The following is a 24,424-nucleotide window of genomic DNA, read 5'->3' as shown; positions in this document are numbered from 1 at the left end:
CCTGCGGGGGAGGCTCATCGGTTATGTTTCGTTCAAAAAAAACCAGACATATCAAAAATACAGGGAATATGGCGATGGGCTTAGAAAGGCCTACTCTCTCTTCCTGACAGATCCGTCATCAGACAATAAATACAAGTGGGTGACAGCCAAACGAAACTTTGAAGAATGGTTAGACAAGAAAGAAAGATTCGGTAGATCAATTTACGAAGCCGAGTTGTTTCGCTTTGGAAATAAAGCAGGAAAGCTGCTGGCAGGGCTCTCTAGAGGATATCGCCCAAGGACACATATAACAAAGTTAGCAGATCACAAAGGGCATTTACACACTGACCCTAGGAAAATAAATGACACTTTAAGGTCTTTTTATCAGAAATTGTACGAAACAGATCTGTCAGTAGAGGACACAAGGGGGAGCCAGTTCCTCTCAAATTTAGACTTACCTAATGTGACTCCGGAGCAACTAGAAAATCTGAATGCTCTGATAACGTTAGAAGAGCTGCAAAACACTATAAAAGGCTTATCAAATGGGAAGGCCCCGGGGCCTGATGGATACCCGGCTGAATTTTATAAGATATTATTAGAACAATTAACCCCAACTTTATTGTCCTATTTCAACTCATTATTACAGGGTACCGACATACCAGCAGCGGCGAACACTGCATACATAAAAGTCATACCCAAGGCAGGAAAGGATCCCACACAACCAGGGTCGTATAGACCAATCTCGCTAATAAACCAAGATCTGAAACTGGTATCCAAGATCATGGCGGATAGACTTGCAGCTCTGATGCCCCAGCTGGTGGGATCATCCCAGGTGGGATTTATTAAGGGAAGAGCTGCGGTGACTAACATTAGGAAGGTTTTGGGGGTCATGGATGAGATCAAGGCTTGGCCATCGCCATCCAACCATCCAGCATTAATGCTGCTAGACGCAGAAAAGGCATTTGATAATGTTGAGTGGCGATGGCTGAACAAGGTGCTAGATAAATTTAATCTAAAAGGTAGTTTCCGAGTATATTTAAAAGCACTGTATAATACTCCCACGGCAGCGGTGTGTACACCGGGATTTAGATCCCAAACTTTCACATTACACAAGGGAACGCGTCAGGGATGCCCTCTGTCACCCCTACTTTTTGATCTGGCGTTAGAGCCATTAATACGTGCGTTAGAACGGGAGGACCTGTTTACTGGTATAGCAATAGGGAGAAAAGAGGTTAAAACCGCAGTTTTCGCGGATGACATTCTACTCTTTCTCTCGCATCCAACACAGCATTTACAGAGAATCTTTGAATTGTTTCAACATTATAGGTCCTTTACGGAGTTCAAGATAAACCAAAATAAATGTGAAATACTGAGCTTGTCAGCGTATAATCTCTCTAGGGATCGAGAAATACAGGAAATGGGCATTAAGGTTGCAAAGACTCACATCACATACTTAGGGATTCAGATAGGGAAATCACCAGGATCCCTGTATAAATTAAATTTTGAACCGTTGTTTTATAAAATTAAAGGAGAACTGGAGAGATGGGTGACATTACCGCTTTCAATGTTTGGGAGATGCCACCTGGTTAAAATGATATCTTTTGCAAGATTATTATACCCACTACAAACTATACCTGTTCTCTTGAAACATAAAGATGTTAAAAATTTTAATACTGCTATCTCAAAATTTATATGGCGGAATAAACGTCCTCGCATCTCCTTGGCTAAATTACATGGCTATCATTGGCAGGGGGGTTTAAATATTCCGCATCTGAGAGGATATAATGTGGCCAATCTCTTCCGGCATGTCTTGGATTGGATGCATCACACCGAACATTATTCAAATTGGGCATTGGAAAGTGCACTAGCAGGAAAGTATGATCTCACTGCACTACTACATACCAAGCTAGCATCTCTCCCGAGTCATGTGAAGGGCTCTTTACTATTGAGGGACACTATTAGGGTATGTGCACACACAGTATTTATGTCTGGTATGTTCAGTATGCGTCTCCAGTAAGGGAAATGGTTCCCCAGGCTCATTTTTGTATATAAATCTTTAATTGTTTTATAAAGTTCTGACAACGACTTCCTATGTGTTCCTTCTCCTATGATCACATCAAAGGAATTATCTATAATTTCTGGTTCCAGGTTTCTTACTAATTTAGTGCAGAAGGACTTCACTTGCAGATACTGTAAGAAATGACACGGTGATATCCCAAAGTCTCCCACCAACTCAGGCAAAGTTTTTAATCTAGGCTCTGTGGCATGCAGAACGTGACCTACTGTCTGTATCCCCTGTTGTTTCCACGTGGTGAAAAGGGAGCTGGAACTCCCGGCCGCAAAGTCTATATGAGACCACAGTGGCAGATGCTTGGATAGCTGGAATGATAACCCTAACTTTTTTCTCACTTCCTTCCAACACTTAAGGGTATGTGCACACACACTAATTACGTCCGTAATTGACGGACGTATTTCGGCCGCAAGTACCGGACCGAACTCAGTGCAGGGAGCCGGGCTCCTAGCATCATACTTATGTACAATGCTAGGAGTCCCTGCCTCGCTGCAGGACAACTGTCCCGTACTGTAATCATGTTTACAGTACGGGACAGTTGTCCTGCAGCGAGGCAGGGACTCCTAGCATCGTACATAAGTATGATGCTAGGAGCCCGGCTCCTTGCACTGTGTTCGGTCCGGGACTTGCGGCCGAAATACGTCCGTCAATTACGGACGTAATTAGTGTGTGTGCACATACCCTTATGTGTTGGAAGGAAGTGAGAAAAAAGTTAGGGTTATCATTCCAGCTATCCAAGCATCTGCCACTGTGGTCTCATATAGACTTTGCGGCCGGGAGTTCCAGCTCCCTTTTCACCACGTGGAAACAACAGGGGATACAGACAGTAGGTCACGTTCTGCATGCCACAGAGCCTAGATTAAAAACTTTGCCTGAGTTGGTGGGAGAGTTTGGGATATCACCGTGTCATTTCTTACAGTATCTGCAAGTGAAGTCCTTCTGCACTAAATTAGTAAGAAACCTGGAACCAGAAATTATAGATAATTCCTTTGATGTGATCATAGGAGAAGGAACACATAGGAAGTCGTTGTCAGAACTTTATAAAACAATTAAAGATTTATATACAAAAATGAGCCTGGGGAACCATTTCCCTTACTGGAGACGCATACTGAACATACCAGACATAAATACTTCCATCTTGAAAGGGTGGGAAATGGTTCGAAAACATGTAGTGAATGAGGTGTGGAGGGAATCACAATTCAAACTAATGTATGCGGCCATCTACGCTTTTAATATACCACCCAATGTAGACAATTTTGACAGACTGCAAGCATGTCCGAAATGTAACCAACCACGCACAGATTTATATCATAGCATATGGTCATGCCCGGAGACCCAGCGATACTGGAAAATAGTGTTAGACTACATACAAACGCTATGGGGGGTCACACTCCCAATGGATCCTATGAAAATTCTCTTTCACCAAGCAAACTCAACTGACAGGGTGGGAGAGGGACTTCTGACACACATCCCCCCCCTGGTACATATCATACTTATCATAGCTAAGAGGTGCTTGTTGAGACATTGGCTGGACTCAGACATACCGACTCTAACACAAATAACACAACAAATGAGAATTTGTCTGTTCTCAGACAAGATAGAAGCAGCAAAGCACAAAGGGGAAAGAACAGCGGGTTTTTTTGGGAAATTGAAGCCCTTTCTTGAACAATTACCAGATGCGGAGATTGGGGAGGTAGTAAATAGCTTTAAGTACACAAAGTGGTATCTCACGGAAGATCTAAAAGGAACTTTGGGCAAATTAAAAAGGGCTTAACGAAGCTAGGCCTTGGCACTTAAATAAGGTAAACTAAGGATAACAAGTCAAAAGATTATGGTTTTCAGAAAAGGGAAGATTCACAACGGTAAAATAAAGTTTTGGACAGAAGTGTCAGGATTCTGAGTACACATGACGTCCAGGCTGGATTTCATGTGTATTCATTATCAGGACACTGTAGTAATGTTAGGGCTTGTGTATGAGGCTGCACATAGTGATATAACTATATCGCTAGTGCAGTGTAAATGAATGGAGAGGAGTGCATGATGCCGATTGGTCAGCGTCATGCACTCCTCTGTACAACGCCCACTTGGGCATTAAGAAAGCTCATTAGCATAAACCAAAATCGCTCCTAACGTTGTGAAAATAGATCGTTTTTAAAAATAAAAAGCATTACTGTCACCTACATTACAGCGCCCATCTCCTTATGTAGGAGACAGGGCACTTATAATGTGGTGACAGAGCCTCTTTAAACAGCACCTCCACATTTTGATTGGATCAGTTTATTTTGGCATGTTTGCGATTTAAAGATGAATATTCATCTGTTTTTGGCCAAATCTTTGGCCACTTTTAAGTTTTTGTCTGGGGCTCTGTGACAGAGATCTGACCTCTCAGGTGGTCTTTACCTGTGTCTTATTATTTTGCCAGGTTTTCAAGCCTATGGCAGATGCGGCCATACAAATAGTGAAAGCTAATGGCTTTGCTGACAAAATCAAAGTCATCAACAAGCATTCAACAGAATTGACATTGGGACCAGGTGAGGCTGGGTAAATTATTTAAAGGCTATCCACACCTTTGAAATTACATATTTTTTTTTTTATTGTTCATTTACTTCCTAAATGCAAAATCAAGAAACTTTCTAAATAGTCTTCATTAAAAAATTTTAGGAAACTAATGAACAATACATTTATTTTTATTTTTGAAAAGTTTTCTGAAGCTTCAGCCATTGTTGTTAACCCTACTGAACTGACTGAGTAATCTCATAGCTGTGATATCTCCACCTGTTACCCAGTTATTCTGCTTATCAAAATTAACATTATGTTTATACAGTAGATATGGGCCAATGTCTGGAGTGAAGGCTCTATTGCACTGGCCAATTTTGCCCCATACATTACACCGCATTCCAAATTATTATGCAAATGTTATTTTTCGCTGATTTTCCTAAATAGTCGATGCAAATGACAGTCAGTATAATCTTCAAGCCATCAACCGTTGGAGTATAATGCAAATTTTATTGAACAAATCTAATGATAACAGATTTATTTTAAAAGTAAAAAACTCAAAATGCACTGTTTCACATTATTATGCACAACAGAGATCAAAACATTGTAAAGGTTGTAAAGAGAACTAAAATGGTAATTTGTTGAATTTGCCGCATCAGGAGATCATATTTACAGAAATCAAAAGCTCTTTCAATCAAAAAAACTTAACAGGCCAAGTTACATGTTAACATAGGACCCCTCCTTTGATATCACCTTCACAATTCTTGCATCCATTGAATTTGTGAGTATTTGGACAGTTTCCTCTTGAATATCTTTGCAGGATGTCAGAATAGCCTCCCAGAGCTTCTGTTTTGATGTGAACTGCCTCCCACCCTCATAGATATTTTGCTTGAGGATGCTCCAAAGGTTCTCAATAGGGTTGAGGTCAGGGGAACATGGGGGCCACACCATGAGTTTCTCTCCTTTTATGCCCATAGCAGCCAATGACACAGAGGTATTCTTTGCAGCATGAGATGGTGCATTGTCATGCATGAAGATAATTTTGCCACGGAAGGCACGGTTCTTCTTTTTGTACCACGGAAGAAAGTGGTCAGTCATAAACTCTACGTACTTTGCAGAGGTCATTTTCACACCATCAGGGACCCTAAAGGGGCCTACCAGCTCTCTCCCCATGATTCCAGCCCAAAACATGACTCCGCCACCTCCTTGCTGACGTCGCAGCCTTGTTGGGACATGGTGGCCATTCACCAACCATCCACTACTCCATCCATCTGGACCATCCAGGGTTGCACGGCACTCATCAGTAAACAACACTGTTTGAATATTAGTCTTTATGTATTTCTGAGCCCACTGCAACCGTTTCTGCTTATGACCATTGTTTAGGGGTGGCCGAATAATAGCTTTATGCACACTTGCAAACCTCTGGAGGATCCTACACCTTGAGGTTCGCGGGACTCCAGAGGCACCAGCGGCTTCAAATACCTGTTTGCTGCTTTGCAATGGCATTTTAGCAGCTGCTCTCCTAATCCTAGTAATTTGTCTGGCAGAAACCTTCCTCATTATGCCTTTATCTGAACGAACCCGTCTGTGCACTGAATCAGCCACAAATCTTTTCACAGTACGATGATCACGCCTACGTTTTCTTGAAATATCCAATGTTTTCTTACCTTGTCCAAGGTATTGCACTATTTCACGCTTTTTGGCAGCAAAGAGATCCTTTTTCTTTCCCATATTGCTTGAAACCTGTGGCCTGCTTAATAACGTGGAACGTCCTTCTTTTTTTATAAATTCTTTTATTTTCCATATTTCAAACAAGAAGAAAGTGCCGACATAATCAGCACAGACATCGGCTCACAGGCCAGTATGTATGATTACAATAAGTGCAACGCAAAAGAGACAATACATAGCCCTGGCCTTCAGCTGCATCAATCCAGAAAGAACAGCAAATTTTATACATCCTGAACCAGCAGCCATGCATAAGAACCAAAGGAGGACAAATTAGAAGTATAGAAAAAACAGAAAAGAAGGGGGAGCAGAGAAAAAGGAAAAGGGAGGGAGGGGAGGAAGCCAGGAGGTAAAATAGATGGGTTCTGACAAGGATGACAGCTGTGCGCCGGTCATCCAAGCCGAATCCTGTATAAAATTATCAGCGTAGCCCTTGCCCGCCCTCAACCAGTGCCGGAAGGGGCCCCCCACCTGTCCCGGTGGGAATGCCGGGTTGCCCAAGATGGGGAACAAGGGCGAAGGGAACGGAGAGATCTCCTTCCAAGGGAAGAGCCGGAACGCGACCGCCAGGGTGGGGTGGGCCCTATTGGCAGATGCATTCGAGCCGAGAGGGGAACATGTGTGCCCAACCAAGGCAGTGCCTGCAACGGGACCTCAAAAAAGGACTGTTCCATAGACACCCACTGTTTGACCTCCGTGTGTCTAAACCAGTCCAATATTCACGCCAAATGTGAGGCCTGGTGATAGGAGACAAAATCTGGGAGATCAATGCCACCATCACACTTGGCACGAAAAAGCATAGACCGCGCAATGCGCGCTTGTTTCCCCACCCATATAAATCTGTGGAGTAGGGACAACAGGGCTTGGAAGAAGGGGCGAGGGACGTGTACCGGCAAGGCCTGCAAGAGATACAAAATCCGGGGCAGAATGTTCATCTTAAATATGGCACATGTACCAAACCAGGTGAAGGTGCCCGACGTCCAGGAATCCAAATCGCTCTTCACCCGTTGAAGAAGCGGAGGGTAATTCACCGCGTAAAGGCGAGATAGATCTCCGGTCAGTCGGACCCCCAGGTATTTAAGGGAATCTCTAGCCCACTTAAAGGAGAAGGACTCCGACAGCTCATCCACCAGGGACTGTGGCAATGAGATGTTGAGAGCCTCCGATTTCTGGTAATTGATCTTAAAGTTAGAAAGTTTCGAGTATCTACCCAGCTCCGCCAACAGGTTGGGCAAGGAGACTCTGGGGGCAGTGCGGAAAAAGAGCAGGTCATCCGCATAGGCGGCCACCTTATGGCACTGTCCTCCCAAAGAAACACCCGCTATGTCCGGATTGGAGCGAATATGGCACAAAAAGGGCTCCAAACACAAAATGAAAATTAAAGGAGACAAGGGACAACCTTGCCTCGTGCCGTTTGAGATAGTGAGCGAGGAGGAGAAGTGGCCGTTCACCTTAACCTGTGCCGTGGGTGAGGAGTAGAGACTCGAAATCCACTGCATCATATGGGAACCCAGCCCCACATGCCGCAGTGTAGCAAACATAAAATCCCAGTTGACCCTGTCGAAGGCCTTCTCCGCATCCGTAGAGAGGAAGCATGTGGGCAGGGAAGTGGTGGCCGCCTGATACATCAGATTAATTGCCCGCGTAGTGTTATCTCGAGCCTCCCTCAATGGCATAAAGCCCACTTGGTCATTATGAGTCACGTCATGTAATAGCGGAGTCGTCCTGTGTGCCAAAATTTTTGCAAACAGTTTCGAATCTACATTCAACTACGATATGGGACGATAATTCTGACACAAGGATGGATCATTCCCTTCTTTGGGTATCACCGTGATATGTGCCCTCAATGTGTCCGTAGGAAGGGTCCTCCTCTCCGTGGGTGAATTGAATGCATGTAGAAAATGAGGAATGTCCTTCTTAAGTAGTTTTCCTTTGATTGGGCACACCTGGCAAACTAATTTATCACAGGTGTCTGAGATTGATTACAATGATCCAAAGAGCCCTAAGACACAATACCATCCATGAGTTTCATTGAAAACCTAATAATTAAATGTTTATGACACTTAAATCCAATGTGCATAATAATTTGGAACACGGTGTATTATCATGTTGGCAGCGCGTCTCCCTGTTTACACAGGACGATGTGCTGCCAACAATGATCATTTTTCAGTTTTTCTAAAACGATACGACCAGCAGATGATTGAGTGTTCGTTCATCTGCTGATCGCTGCTGTTTACACAGGACAATTATCGGCAACTAGCGTTCTATAAACACTTGTCTGCCCGATAATCGCCCAGTGTAAAAGGGCCTTACGCCCCATGCTGATGGAAGCAATTATTATATGTTTGAACTTTTGTATATGCAAGTGTAGGTTTAGCATTGATTCATTTAAAATTTATATGTTAGTACCAACTGGAAATGTGTGCAAACTTTACATTATTTAACCCTTAAAGGAACAGTGTCATCACAAATTATTTTTTTATATGTTAAAGATGTTAGTGCTTTATTAAAAACGTTTATATTTATTTGTGTGTTTGTGTTTTACTTTTTCTTATTTTTACACTTTTTCTTCCCTATGGGGGCTGCCATTTTTTGTTCCATTTCTGTATGTGTCGATTAACGACACATACAGACATGGAATACGGCAGCCACAGTCCCATAGGGACTGCGAACGGGTCCCGTCCCATCCACTTCTGTGTACGGCGTCTGTGTGGGAACTGCGCATGCGCCGCTCCCACACATGCCAATTTGAAATTGGCGCCGTCCGGCGCCATTTTCCTGTGGACCGGAAGTCGCGGCCGGACAGTAATATTACTACTTCCGGTCGCGGCTTCCGGACTTGTGCACTTGGACCAGCGGCAGCAGACGGAGCGGACGGGCCAGAGGGAGCCGCGGCGGCAGGAGCAGGTAAGAGATTTCAATGTATGTTCGTGTTTGTGTGTGTTTACTACTGTATGTAAACCTACTACACTGTGTGTTAGCTCAAAAAATGGCGACACACAGTGTAGGAGGTTAGACCGTTCAATCCCCTCGTTTATCCCGGCACTAGCCAGGATAAAGGAGGGGGGGATGCTGAGAGCTCACTAGAGCGAGGGCTTTTTACCCAATTTTGCAATGCTGCAATTTTGGGAATAGCTCCATCTAGTGACCAGCAATGGGAAATATTATAAATTAGAATTAATTTATAATATTTCCTGACTCGTGAAAAAAATAAAAAAAATTTGAACAATGTTTAATCACCTACACACTAAATGTTTAATTAAAAAAAAACAAACATGTTTTTCTGGCAACACATTCCCTTTAAAGAGAGAAAGAGATTGTGAATTACACGCTGTCTGTAGAGGGAACTTGCTTACTAAAAAAAGTCCTGTGATCGTAGCAGCATTAGCACTGAATCAAGCTGATTGAAAGGGAAGGAGGGGGAGTGTAACTTTAACTAGCAGGCTCGTAGAGATAGTGGCCATAACCGAGCTGCAGCACCACTGTACCTGTAACAATGCAGACGATGATAATAACTTTCTATTTGCGAATTAGAAAGGAGTGGTCTGCAGCATAAATGGCTGAGCTTTGAAAGGAAGGGATCCACAAAGGTTCTGCACATAAGGACCTAAGAGCACTGTAAAATTTCTCATTGGACAGACAATTTAAAATGTATTTTCTCCTGCAGATGGAGACATGATGCAGCGAGCCAACATACTAATCACAGAATTGTTTGATACTGAGCTTATCGGAGAAGGGGCTCTGCCGAGTTATGAACATGCGCAGCATAATCTCATGCAGGTAAAGTGGATATATTCTAGACTATAGTTGCATTCTTCAACTCTGCCTCCAGCAGTACAGTAAAGCTGTCATTAAATCCTCCACTCACTGATGATAATGAGATTACTCTGCTGAAGTTGTCTCATTCTACACAGCAAAGCTGCAAATGAAAATGCACAAAACCGGAATTGTCCGCCTATCGTGTGTGCTTCATTAGCTAGTGTGAAAATATAAATCCGCCATTTAGATCCCTTGACCAAGATTGTTGCATCTCCTGCCCTAGAATATATTCCTTTTCTTCTACCTTATTTCATCGTATTTTTGTTTATACTGCTGAACATATTTCAAGGATAAACATGTATCAAACATTCTCTTACCAGGAGCGTTGGGAAGCCGTTCCTCACAGAGCCACAGTTTATGCCCAAGTGGTAGAATCACACAGGCTCTGGAGTTGGAACAAGCTCTTACCCATGCAGTCCGATTCTGGAACCATTCAGCCCCCACCTGAAATGCAAAGCTGCCCAGGAGCCCCCTCAGTATGTGATGTCCAGCTGAGCCAGCTAAACCCAAGTGACTTCAAAGCGCTCAGTGACATCCTGGTGGTCTTCAGGTAAAGATGGTTCCTAATCCTCACTAATAAGCTTAGCTCCGTGTATGGATAATAATATATAGTGAATAAACACCTCTTTACTTTAATTGTAGATTGTTGTTTTTTTTTTTTTCCAGTATGTGTTTTGAATATATATATAATATTTATTTATTTTTTGTGTTATGAAATTGCTAATGTTGTCTAGAGTGGACTTCAGCGAGCAAATCAGCAGTTCTTCAATCTCTCACGTTGTCAACTTCAAATTATTGGCCAATGGAGCAGCCCAGGTGGTATTGTCATGGTGGGACATTGACATGGACCCTGAAGCTACAATCAACTGCAGCATGAAGCCAGGCTGGTTATATCCTGCGCTGCATCCTGTGCCGGTGAGGAACAGAATTCTTAAGGGTTTCTCTCGCTAAGTCAACTTCTTTCCATATGCCCTAAAATGGCTTCTATATGTCATAGTGGGGGGGTCTGTTCCTCTTGACCCCGCTCTTTTAGCCGCAGTGGAAAAACCGTAATAACAAGCCGCTCTTACTCTTGCGTAACTGTCCTGTCCATTTATGACATAGACGGCTGTTTCATTAAATTCATGGCATGTAATACTGAGCACGATGGCTCAGTGGTTCACACTATTGCTAACAACATCTGCATGGAGTTTGTATGTTCTTCTTTGTTGCGTGGTTTTCCTCCGGGTACAAACATACCAATAGGGGATTTAGATTGTGAGCCCCATTGGAGACAGTAAGGACCTCTGTACAGCGCTGATGGTTATATATAAGTAAAGATGGTTATATATAAGTAAAGATGGTTATATATAAGTAACATAAATAAATAATACTACTACATTTATGGCATATATGGCTTGGTTCAACTTCCTCCGGCATTAACCGCTGATCGCCAGGGGATTCTGAAGCTGGACCCATGGCAAAGTGGTATATAAAGTGTACGTTTTCAGAACAGGACAGAAATCCTTTGCAAGTAAAAAAAAAATTACATTTTGTTCCAACTTACACATATGTTATCTTTTAGGTTGTGATTTTTTTATTTACTGCCTCCCCATGTGTGTATTTTTATCTTCTGTCATCTTGTTTTAGTGGAGGGACCACTGGATGCAGTGCGTATACTTCCTGCCCGAGGAAAAGAAGGTGATGCAGGGGGAGGAGATTTGTCTCATTGCTCATCAGGACGACTATTGTGTATGCTACAACTTGACAAAGCCCAGGTAATTCAGGCATGAATTGCAAAGTTAACTGGATATATTCTAAACTTGAATGCAAATGTTCCCAGTATTAAACAGCATCCCATCGCATCCTCGTATATATGTAAGAAAAATATTAAAATGTGCTATATTGTTAGCAATATTCAGTGGTTATCCGGGCACGGGGTGGTTTTTCATACTGATGACCTAACCACAGGATAGGTCATCAGTACATGATCGGTTGGGGTCTGGCACCGATCCGCTGTTTCGGGTGACTCCGGGCACCGGAAGTTATGCAGTGGTTGGTGCTGGGAGCAGATGTCTCCAGTCACAGTACTGCAGCTCTTCTCCTATTCAAATGAATAGCTGCAGTAACCCAGCACGGCTGCTATACAATGTATGGAGCCATCTGCTGCCGGCACCGACCATTACCTAACTTCTGGTGCCCGGAGGCAGCCGTAGCAGCTGATTGCTGTGGGGTCCAGGTGTCGGAAGCCCACCGATCATGTACTGATGACCTATCCCATGATAGGCAAAACTGTATGTTTCCATTAGAATTAATTTATATAGAATTTTATCATCTATTAAAGTAGACCTTTTGGATTTAGGTCAATATATAGGGGAATTGTTTTATGTGCTGTTCCCTAATATATTTTCTGTAGTAGAATTGCTCCAGTGGATGATTGCAGGGAAAGACAGGCTACCGAATATAGCGTGTAGTTTGTCTATAGGTTGCAGGCTTTAGTCTATAGCCCGTCAAGGATCTTTAGAGAAGATGCTGGGGATCTCTCCGTGAGCTTGTGTACTTCTAAACCAATGGTGCACTTGAAAGGGTATTCCCTGCTTAGACATCTACGGCATATCCACAGGCTATAAATGACTGACAGATGCGGGTCCCAGCTATGAAGCACGCACCTATATCAAGAACAGGGGTCATTCGACCCCAGTTTTGCCTGGTGAGGCGGCCGCTGGCCACAGATTTACACAGGGACTTGTGGAGAGGGGGGGCCACACATGTGTGTGTGTAGCCCCCTCCTTACAAGTCCCTGTCCGGGATCTGCCGGCAGCAGCCGCCTCACCAGGCGAAATGGGGGGTCGGATGACCCCTGTTCTTGATATAGGTGCGGGTCCCACACTTACAACAGAACTATAAGAAATTGGGGTTTAGATCAGCATATACTAAATTTCCAAAAAAATACCTTTTACTACCCGCATAACAGTACGCTTTGTCCCATTGGTGCATTTGTCGCAACACTGTTTCCTATAGCAGCTACTTCTGAGTAGGAAGCGTGTACTAGAGTGAACAGGTGGTCACCGGAGTTCTATGTTTGATGTTACTATTCCAGTGCAGCTGAGAGGAGCTCAGCGGAGAGTCCTGCTTGTCGCTGTGGCGCTCACATCACTTGGAACCGTGCACGATTTGGGGAATTAAATGATCAAAGCAGAATGGACAAGTACAAGGAAGCCTTGAAGAAGGTGAGCTACACTGCTCTATTTTGAGAGCAAAACTTGAGTAGCTATTCTCCCTCATCATTGCTCATTTAAAGGGGTTGTAGAGGATATGGAAAAACATGGCTGCTTTCTTCCCTAAAACAGTGTCACTCCTGTCCGCAGGTTGTGTGTGGTATTACAGCTCAGCCCTATTTTCTGAAATAAAGACACAACCCATGGAACATTGTGGCACTATCTTTTTTTGCAAGAGGTTTTTTGTTTTTTTTGTTTTGACATGATTTGTATAACTTCCTCTACAGATCTTGACGCCAAGCTCGATGTGTTTGTGTGTGAGCGATGGCAGCCTACTGCCCATGCTGGCACAGTCTGTTGGAGCTGCTCAGGTAATATTCTGGTTCCTTTATTAGCTGGATGTACTTGACTTGCTGATATGTCATTCATATTATAATCCACAGTCTAATTGTCATTTATCAGAAATATTCTAGATACACTCTTGCTTGTTAAAGGGGTTGTTCATGACATAAAAAAAAAAGTCTGCAGGCAGGGTATGAGCTAAAGTAAGAAAAGAAGTTCTACTCGCCTACTAAATCCTCCGGTGGTCTCCACCAGTCTGTTTACCTCTACAGGAAGTGATGACGTCCCGTTGGGCTGCAGCCAATCACTGGCCTCAGGGATGATGTGCCGTTCTTGCCAGCATTACCGCTGAGGTCAGTGATTGGCTGCAGTTGAACGGGACGTCATCACTTCCTGTAAAAGTTTACAGACCAGCAGAGACCACCGGAGGGAGCAGTGGCGCTGGAACGGCGTGGGAATTTACTAGGTGAGTATGTCTTGTTTAGTTATTTAACCTGTACCCGGCCTGCAGCCTGTGTTTTACATGCCCTGGACAACCCCTTTAATTGTATTTATTTTATATATATTTCCATTAACTTGGGATAAAATAAAAATAAACAGTCCTCACTCCACTATTATAACGGTCTGGCTGTGTAGTCTGCACCCCACTATAACAGCAGTCTGGCTTAGTAGTAGGAGAGCCGTTTTCAGCCTAACAATGAGCGCCAATCACAGCCAAAGATGCAGGACGCTCAGCTGATACTTCTGCTCCGTCACTTCAGCAACGGTGGGGGGTCTAAGCACCCGGACCTGACCGATCCAAACTTCTGATATGTCTCTATGAAACTCAGAAACGCTTTTAAGCGATATTTTCCTTTCTTCTTAACACAATACATATATTAACCCTGTCCCCAATATGTGTGTGTGTATTTTTATATAGATCATTTATTTTTCACCCTATGTTCGGGTGGGGGGAGGGGGCTTGCTTGGGTATGAGAAGTACCTTTTTCTGTTTTTCTACTTTAACCACATTGAAAAATAAAGGGGGTGTTTGGGGGAGGTTTTAGAAGCCTGGCAATAAACAATGGTGTTTGAGGTCAAATCTTTGTGTTTCTGCATCCCTGATAGAACTGACATCATTTGCTCTCCAGGTATACACATTAGAGTCGTCTTCTATGGCGCAGCAGCTCATGGACAAGGTTAGTGTGGACATGTTGCATCACATCTTGTAATGTATGTTTGTGATCGTGTGTCGTCATTTCTTAGACGGTTATAACACTACACAGGCTTTTCATGCCCTTGTTATACTCATGAATATGCTCCTATAATATTAAATGTATACAACGAGAATAACAGAAAGCTGTATGGCAACAACAAAGAGAGAATATATCAATGTATTGCTGTGTGCTTTCTATTCAGCTATTTGACGGATTTGCAATTATGTTCTCACTAAAGTAAAGTCGGATACTCGTTGTGTGCATAAATACAAGCTCCAGCCTTCCTTCTAGGCTGACTAAACAGGTGTCTTGCTTATTTTCAGACACTAGAGGGAGCCATAGTAACACATTATAATTTGCTTTTTGCACTCCAAAGATGTTTTATATGTCCCAGTTATATGTAAAACATATCAGTTAAGGGGTTATTCCCTTCTCGGACGTTTATGGCATGTCCACATTATATTTTTCAAATGTCTGATATATGCGGATCTGACCACTGGAACCTTCACCTATCTTTAGAACGAGCCCCCCTGATGCCTGTCGTATCTTCTGTTGCTGGGCTACGGCCACTGAGATACGAGTTGGCCAGGAGTACAGAAACAGCCAAGCGTTTTTGCTACGTTGTTTTTCGAAACTCACATAGAAGCGAATAGAAATTCCGGGAAACCGTGTAGCACAGCAAGCTCAGCTGTTTCCAGAACTCGGGAGCTACGGAAACAGCATAGCTCGCTGTGCTAAACTTTTCTGAAACGCCCATTCTCTATTATGGGAGTTATGGAAACGGCATAGCAAAAGGCGCTGGCTGTTTCTTAAACCCAGACAGGAGGAGAAGGTAGGACGGGGATTAGGGGGCCCCATTCTAGAGAAACGTGCGGGTTCCAGAGGTGAGTCAGATATTCCATAAATGTCTGAAATGGGAATACCCCTTTAATTATAAGGGTTGTCCACTTTTTAGAATCCTTTTTTTGTTAGAAAAGTTTTTCAAACATACCTTGCAGCGCCACCACTGGGAAATGAAGCATTACATGTTACCAATTAAAAATCAATGGGCCATCTGCTTTTTACAATTCCTTTATGTAGGAATATTCCCCCAAAAATAAGCTGATCACAGGGAGTCCTGTTGCTGGGACCCCCAAAAATTACTGTGAGGCAACCCATCAGCAAGTGTTTAATTCCCCAGCAGTGCCATTACGGGGAAATGGAGGGCTTTACTCTGCAGTCATTAAAGTTAAAGCAACATCCGTGTAATGAGTGAACATGCCGGGTGCTGTAGAGAGCGAGACATGTTCTTTATAGCTGCTCTCCTATATGTGAGGGTCCTGAACAGAGCCCCCCCCCCCCCCCCAACTATTAACTCAAAAAATCATAATAGGTTTATTAAAATGGGGGTTTCTAAATCAGACTTCCGCCCATTTGGGTTTTTTACAAATTATATCTATGACGTGTGTAATGCTTCTTTGTCTTTCCAAGGGACCTGTCAGATGTTGAGGTGCGGTAAACCGCATACGTCTTTACCACAAATTGGTGCATTTTTGGTACAGTTGCGGTAATAAAAGATGCATGCAGTTTTCGGATGAGTTTTTTACGACACCTCAACCACAATGCTTGAATGGACCCTTAGATTCTTGTCTAATCCTACCGCTTTTTTTTTCCTCATACAGCTTTTGCAAACGAACCAACTGAAAGAGACCATTCACGTCTTACAGAAATCTCCAGATAAAGTCACTATGGCCGACCTTCAGGATAGGAAGGTGACTGGTTTTACCATGTATAATAAAGGCAGTAGTTTTAAATGTGAAAAAACCCCAGAAATTAACATATTCTGCAGCAGTTCTTATGTTGAGGGGTTTTCCTGGATATTACATTCATGGCCTAACCTTAGGATAAGCCATCAATGTATGGTCAGTGGGGGTTCCAACACCTGGGACCCCCACAATCCGTTCTAAAGCATCGCTACTACTCGTTTATTCTCAATTCCCGGCAGTCATCCCCCACCAATCAGAAAGTGAAGGCATATCATAGCATTGTACAATGACTTTCTGTGATGAGATATCCCCTCATGGCCTAACCTGAAGGCCCTTTTACATGGGGCAAAGATCGTGCAAACGAGCATTCATATGAAGGCTCGTTCCTGATCATTACCCTGTGCAAACAGGCAACGAACAGCCAATGCTCGTTCACCAGCTGATCATATCGTTTGGGCAGCAGAAAGGATTATCGTTGTCGGCAGCACCTCTCCCTGTGTAAACAAGGAAATGTGCTGCCGCCATGATGGTAATCCAAGGGGATGAGCGATCGTAGTATTGATTGCTCATCCCCTTACATCACTCTAAGGAGGAGATGGCAGGGTTACAAGCACTCGAACAAGATGATACAATTATCATTAAGCCTTCGGATAAAGGCGGGAATATTGTGGTGATGGACCGGGATCACTATAAGATCACGTGTCATCGCATTCTGGGGGATGCAGCTTGTTACAGGATTCTACCCAGTGACCCGATGAATATCTTTGGGAATGCACTGAAGGAAATAGTTAATCAAGGTAGATCCCTGAATCTTTTGAGAGCAGAATAACAACGGTTTATTATTACGAATCATCCACAGTGTGCCACTTTCTATAGCCTACCTAAGGTGCACAAGGGTACGTCTCCCCTCAAAGGTCGTCCTATCGCATCGGGGGTTGACAACCTCACTCAAAATGCTAGTCTCTATATCGATCAAATTCTTAGCCCCTTCGTAGTGGCTCTCCCATCTTACGTCAGGGATACCATGGACATACTCAAAAGGTTGGAGGGCATCAGATGCGACGCCAACGTCCAGTTGGCCTCTCTGGCTGTTGAGGCCCTCTACAGCTCCATACCCCATACTGCTGGGTGTAGAGCTGTAGAGGACTTTCTGTGCGAAAGCGGGCTACAATACCAGGCCCATAATGAGTTTGTGGTCAGGCTATTACATTTTGTCCTTTGAACACAATTTATTCCTGTTTGACGGCAAATTCTACCACCAGCTTAGGGGGGTGGCTATGGGGAGTCCCTGTGACCCTCATACGCCAACCTATATTTGGGCTGGTGGGAGAAGAAAGTGGTCTTCAATGAGGATATGGATAAATGGACATCCCTCATTCTCCTTTGGTTGAGATTCATTGATGACGTTCATTCAAACTAGCATTTATAAGAAGGACACGGCGACCAACAGTCTCCTCCGATGGGAGAGTTGGCATCCTGTACCCCTGAGAAAGAGGATACCTAAGGGACAGTACTTGAGGGTGCAGAGGAATTGTTCCACCATAACTGATTTTGGAATGGCTGCATCCGATCTGCAGAACAGATTTCTTCGTAGAGGATTCCTCGAGGTCCTTAGATCAGCTTATAAGAATGCCCTGAGTTGTAACAGGAGTGATCTACTTAATCCAAAGAAGCGTACAGCTGATGACCAAACACGGATTATAGGGACATACGGTTCAGCCAATAAGGAGGTAATGAGAGTCCTACAGGCTTATTGGGGGATCCTTAAGACTGACCCTGACATTGGGAGCCTGGTTGGTGATAGACCCCTGGTGACTTACAGGAGGGGTAGAAATATTAGGGACCGGGTGGTGCATAGCCATCTACAGCCACCTTCACAAACATCTTGGCTGACACATGGAATAAAGGGAACTTTCAGGTGTGGGTCTTGTAGGGCTTGTGATTCCATATTGTGCCGGAAGAACGTTTCTAGCAATACCACGGGAAGGACATTTGAGAACGGGTCATTCATTAATTGTAAAACCAGGGGCATTGTTTATCTAATTACCTGAGCATGTGGGCTCCAATATGTCGGCAAGACAATTGGAGAATACAGGAGGAGGATTAGGGACCACATAGGTGACATACGAAGAAGTGAAGATACCCCGCTGGCATGACACGTATGGGAATGCCACAGTGGCAATACGACTGCGATCAAATTTCAGGGGATTGAGCAGATACGACCATCGGCTAGGGGGGGGGGGGACTTGGATAAACGGATTTTACAAAAAGAGACCCCATAGATTTTCTGCATGCATACCATGAAACCTGCGGGCCTCAATGAACTAATATCATATACTTGTTTCCTCTAATCTGTTGCATTTTGCCCCACGAGGTATCTTCCAATCATTTATGTGGATTAATTCTCTATACATTTAAGATCCTTCTATATCGTGTATGCCTTTCCTATTGGTTCCCTGGCTTTGTTTTGCTTTACTCCTTTTGTGCCAACCAATATTATACACCCCTTTTTTTGAGTGGCACGTCTCTTTATTCACAGCCTCCTGTATTCCATATGCGATCCCCAATTGCGGGATAGCGGTCAGCCTATATTATTATACCTCACTAATGTTCTCATAATTTACCCCTTGTTTGGGGATCGAGTAATACAATAGTGGCAATGGTTTGCCACGTAGCTTCTATACTCATCTTGCTGCTACTGTTAATCATGCAGTGGACCTGGATATGGCCGCCTTTGGATCCCTGGTTACCAAGGACGCTTGTTACCTCCTACCCGCGATTGGTTAGCGCGTCCGGAGGCTCGCCCCTTGCATGTGACGTCAGTGATGACGTTTGCATGCGGGGACTGGCTGGCCGGGATTTTCTCTATTTATGTCCGGCATTCGCCCAGCTCGTGTGCGACCAGCTGACTAGTGTCGTGCATGAGTCGGGTGAATGTTTGAGCACACAATAGGTGCTCGCCGGCCATTAGGTGCTTTAATTCAATATTAAGTGTTACCCATGATGCACCCTGTAAACTAGGGGTGCGGAAAGGCGTAGGGACGCAATTCTATTGGCATGGATGACCAGGTGTTTATACCATAATAAAGGGGGAGAAACACGTTGGCATTTGAGGTGCACATAGCTGTGTGCCACCTTTTCTGCACCCCCTGCCTGGTCGCTGTGCTAAGGCCTGAATAGTTGTTTGGCTGCCTAGCCTTCTTTTATTAGTGTTTGATTACCATAATAAAATTCTATTTTTAATCGTTCATACAGGCAGTGATATTATCCAATTTAAAGTGAACGTATACCTTATATCTATCGGTGCAACAGTCCGTTGCGTGGTGTAATTTCCACTCCTTGTGAAAAAAGCAAACGAGCGCCGATCAGCAAGCTGTCGCGTTGATCGGTGCTCGATTTTACAGCCAATATTGGCCAGTGTAAAAGTAACCTTAGGATAGGCCAACTATGTAATGTCGTAGAAAGCCTTTTCTCCCATTGGTGAATGGTAGATAAGGCTGCAATACCTGTGAATCGCTGCTAAATGTGTGTCGAACATTCACAGCGAGCAAGAAGAAATGAAGGGGAAGCAGCGCTCATACAAGCACTGCCGCCCCTTCAAAACAGCTGATCGGCGGGGGTACCGAAAGTCAGACCCCGACCCATCATCTATTGATGGCCTATGCTGAGGATAGGCCATCAATTTTTAGTGCCTGAAAAACCCCTTTAAAGCTTATGCCCTCCGTGAGGGGTCTTGAGAAATCGTACGCGAAACGGCTGTTGCCTGACACTGTCTTCGTCCTCCTCCACGCCTTTTTTTACAAGCATTAAAGAATTTCCTACGTCAGACCGGGTGAGTGCGGCTTTTACCTTTCCACTTGCATTGTGTTACATACGGTCTTTCCTACGAAGCCCAGCACCTCCCTAGACTATACCGCAGCCCCTATACCGCGCCTCCGTGGGCAGTGTACTGCCGAATGTCCAGAAGGACTACTGTTCCCAGCAGTGCCAACTGATTCTCTTGTACTTAAGCTTATCATGCCCTGCCCTTCTTAGCAAAAGCCACAAATTGTGTATTTATGTATATGTGGATGCAAAATGCTAGTGTGAACCGTAGTGATCTGTGTATCAGTGATATCACTTTTAGACATTGTTTTTTAGGTATCTGCATTGATTGGCGAGCCTTTCTTCACCACCAGTCTTCTACCATGGCACAACTTGTGCTTTTGGTACTCCCGTACAGCTCTCACTGGAAATTTGGCTAAGGACTGCACTGTGCTGCCTATTTCTGCATCTTTATATGTGTTAGCTGTTGAATTTAGGGTAAGTGTAAACTTCTAGGTTGAGTGAAGTATCATTTCTCAGTAACAGATGAGGCTGTTCTATCTTGACAGCTGATTCTGGGTAATTAACTATAGAAGATGACAAATACATATGGGATAATTCCCGCCGTCATACTACAAGGCCGGCTCTTCACTGCTGTATCTTTAGCGTGTTACTCATTATGAATAAACTTCTGTCGTAGTATAGACATTACTTATTATCACTGTAAATGTAGGTTTTGTGTGTGTATGTATATATATATATACCGCAATTCAACAATATATCAAGCTAATATATTTATACAGTTATCAACATGCACAAGTAAAATACATGCAATTTGGTTAAGTAATATAGAATATATACTGGTTATATAACCATAAGAAGATTACCAGTTACAGCGGAGTTCAGTGACCATATCCTGTCACAAGTCTTGTTATGTTACGTTGCTCCAGCTGCTGCAGGACATCTTTAAAAAGAGGGGGTGGAGCTTTGGAGCTTAATGTTATTGACTGACATGACGTTCCCAGACAGCACACTGACCAATTGAAGCGTGTCCGTTGCGTGAAACTGACCGCATGTAGTATTCTGGTACGTTTTTGCGGATCAGACTCGCCCGTTGAAGTCTATGGGTTTGGAAAAAACACACAGTACACGGACGACATCACACATCAGTTGGTAAAGAAATACAGAGGAAACCAGGAGGAAATGTAAAGCCAGGAAGCACTCGCAGAGCAGACTCACGGACGAGAAAAACGGGTGACACTCGGATACCACACGGAAAGTCATATGCATGGAAAACTACCTGTTTCTGCAGACACAAATTGGACACGTTTGTGTAAACAAGGCCTAAGAGAGAAGAAAGCCAGGAAGGAGTAGCGGAGCATATATTTACTACCCAAGCTTTAGCTTTAGTAGTTGCCGACTCAGTCGCTCCTTTAATTTGTTTTCTATACCATATTAAGAGATCATTTATTGATATCTGATATGACCAGAAGTTACTTGGTAGAAATATATTGTACATAAAGGTAAAGTAGCCCTAAACCCAAAGTGGAAAACCTATTAAACAAATTGTATAAAAGAATTGCTAATATCCTTTACACGCTGGAGGTTCTGAGACCTGGAGATACGTGAGACCTGCAAATCTATTCATCTCTATGGTAACAGACTACAAACATGCCCTGTGTTGTCTGATCCGGCAGTTATGTGTTAAGGTCGTTTTACACAGACCAATAAACGAGACAGCTCTGAGCAATGATTGGTTATGTATGGGGACGAGCGATTGTTACTATGAACTTTTGTCTCCATACATTTCTATTATTTATACATTTTGAGTCAGACTACACTGAGTTTGTATAGTTACATGAACATGCATAGGGGCTGTATACATAGAACTGTAGTATGTTTGCAAAGTTGCTTAATTTTTCACTTTAGATGCATTGTGACCAAAAATAATAATAATAATTTGTTACAAAATTTTAGTTACTGCACAGTTCATTTTTTTAAATCTGTTTTTACTTTTTATCTATTTCATTCCGCCCCCGTCCCCCCCACTTGCTGTTGCTTCCCAATACTTTAGGACCTTTGGAGGATCAGGAGTCCATGTGGAAGTTGCGAGGGGTTTGATGTCAGCATTATGGATGAAATGATTAAGGTTTGACATTTTTGTTGATGAATGATTCCAGTTTATGTGATTATTATATTCTATTACATGTACTTGAGGCTTTGGGAAAATGTATTTTTGTTGAGGGAATTGCCATATCCTTGCATTGCCTCACATGTACATTGCGATTGTAGCAGTTGTCATCAGCATAAATAATAAGTCTTCTGAAGGGGGCGTGGCTGGACGAGCTGGAGAGCAGACGTCCTTGAGAGAGCTCTCCTCAGGCCTGTGCTAAAAAGGGACAGATCGAGCACTTAAATGGGGAAAACTCGCTCTAAAAAGACCACACGGGGTGACCAGAAACATTTTTTTTTGCCGCTGGTAGCCGGAGATTCAAGTTCGGAGGGGGCCACGACGCCGCCTTTGAGGGAGCCGCCGGCTGGGACCATAGCGTGCAGCCCTGCCCGGCTCGCTTTCATCCTGGGGGAGCTGCTGTCCCCGGAGACAGAGAGAGCAGCAGCACAAGCACCCGATTCCCTAGTGGGGTGTGAAGGACGGTAGAGGAGCGGAGGTCCATTGCCCGGGTCGGCAGGTACCTCGAGGAGGATCCAAGATGGCGGCGGCCAGGACTGGGGTACGACACCGCCCGTGATGGCGGATGCTGAGCTGTCCCTCAGGCGCGGCGCGGATCGGCCTGAGTTGAGACGGAGGAGGACGATGACAGGAGTCGGAGGAGCAAGAGGAGAGTTGTCCGGGAGTGAGCAGTGCCAGAAGGGGATGCCACTTACCTGCTTTTGCCGACACCTCGTGGCGGAGCCAAGATGGCGGCCGGGACCGGAACGCTGCAGTGGCGCTGGAGGATGGCGTTGGGGAAGTGAGAGGCAGTGCGGCAGCCCGTTCGCCTGTGCTGGTCACTGGGAGAGACCTGGGAGCCGTGGATCCGTTGGCCGAACCAGAGATGATGTTGGACCAGAGGTCTGACCAGGCTCAGGACGAGCCTGGTGAAGAGGAGGGAGAGGAGTTCTCCTCGGAAGAGGGGGGGGATACCCCCAGAAACCTGCAGGCAGCAGAGAATTAGGGGGATTGTGGGAGAGAGGCCCTCCCCATTTTCCTCTGGCGGTGGGAGTCTGATGGGAGACCTGCCGCCGCCGGACCGAGAGGCACAGACGCTCAGGGGTCATCCGGAGCTGCAAGCCTTGTTGGCGCTTCTCCCCTCTAAGAGGGACATGGAGGTGATGGCTGCCGACTTGAAAGTGGCGTGGCGCCTGGACCTGTATGTGGTCCAATCTGAAGTATCTGCCCTGCGAGCTAAGGTGGGTGCATTGGAATCGTGGAAAGACGCTGTGTCTGCAACTATACAACAGCTTTCTGAGGCTCAGAGAGCTTCAGGCTCACAGCAGCGACAACTGCAAGGGCAGCTTGACGACCTGGAAAACAGGAACAGGAGGAATAATATACGTCTGAGAGGTTTGCCGGAAGCGACTAGAACTGCTGACTTAATGCCGACGCTGACAGGTATCTTCAACACCTTACTTAATCGCCCCGTGGATACCTATATTGAAATAGATAGAGCTCACAGGGCATTGCGTCCGAAGAATGCTGATGCTTCTAGACCGCGCAATGTAATTTGCCATATCCACTATTATGGCCTAAAGGAGAAGATTTTGCAGAAGGCGAGATTAAAGCCCGAGATCGATTTTGATGGGGCAAAGCTGCTCCTTTTTCCGGATTTAGCGAGGCGCACCTTGAGGCAGCGTGGGCTGATGCGCCCTTTGCTCTCCGTGTTGCAACAACGGGGGATATCGTATAGATGGGGATTCCCCTTTGCCCTGCATGTGCGAGTGGAGGACAAGACTGTCTCACTGTACACACACGCTGAACACCCAGGATTTCTGAGGGCCCTTGGATTGCCTGTCATCTCGTTGCCGGACTGGGAGACTTTCCAAGTGGAT

General features: G+C 44.5%; 1 protein-coding gene across 1 annotated transcript in view; it reads left to right on the top strand.

The window, feature by feature from the left end:
• The window catches only part of PRMT7 (protein arginine methyltransferase 7), a 39,059-nt gene that overhangs the window by 6,261 nt on the left and 8,374 nt on the right, over positions 1–24,424 (top strand). Inside the window, exons 5-15 of the mRNA XM_075837567.1 lie at positions 4,473–4,581; positions 9,939–10,051; positions 10,411–10,640; positions 10,825–11,005; positions 11,720–11,847; positions 13,170–13,299; positions 13,575–13,658; positions 14,760–14,807; positions 16,487–16,576; positions 20,711–20,872; positions 22,449–22,523. Coding sequence (XP_075693682.1) covers positions 4,473–4,581; positions 9,939–10,051; positions 10,411–10,640; positions 10,825–11,005; positions 11,720–11,847; positions 13,170–13,299; positions 13,575–13,658; positions 14,760–14,807; positions 16,487–16,576; positions 20,711–20,872; positions 22,449–22,523 — 1,350 coding nt within the window. The remainder of the gene's footprint in view (positions 1–4,472; positions 4,582–9,938; positions 10,052–10,410; positions 10,641–10,824; positions 11,006–11,719; positions 11,848–13,169; positions 13,300–13,574; positions 13,659–14,759; positions 14,808–16,486; positions 16,577–20,710; positions 20,873–22,448; positions 22,524–24,424) is intronic.

Source organism: Rhinoderma darwinii, chromosome 9, assembly GCF_050947455.1.
Source record: "Rhinoderma darwinii isolate aRhiDar2 chromosome 9, aRhiDar2.hap1, whole genome shotgun sequence".
NCBI classification, from domain to species: domain Eukaryota; kingdom Metazoa; phylum Chordata; class Amphibia; order Anura; family Rhinodermatidae; genus Rhinoderma; species Rhinoderma darwinii.
The sequence above is the reverse complement of the archived record's forward strand: the minus strand, read 5'-3'. Positions and strand labels throughout refer to the sequence as shown.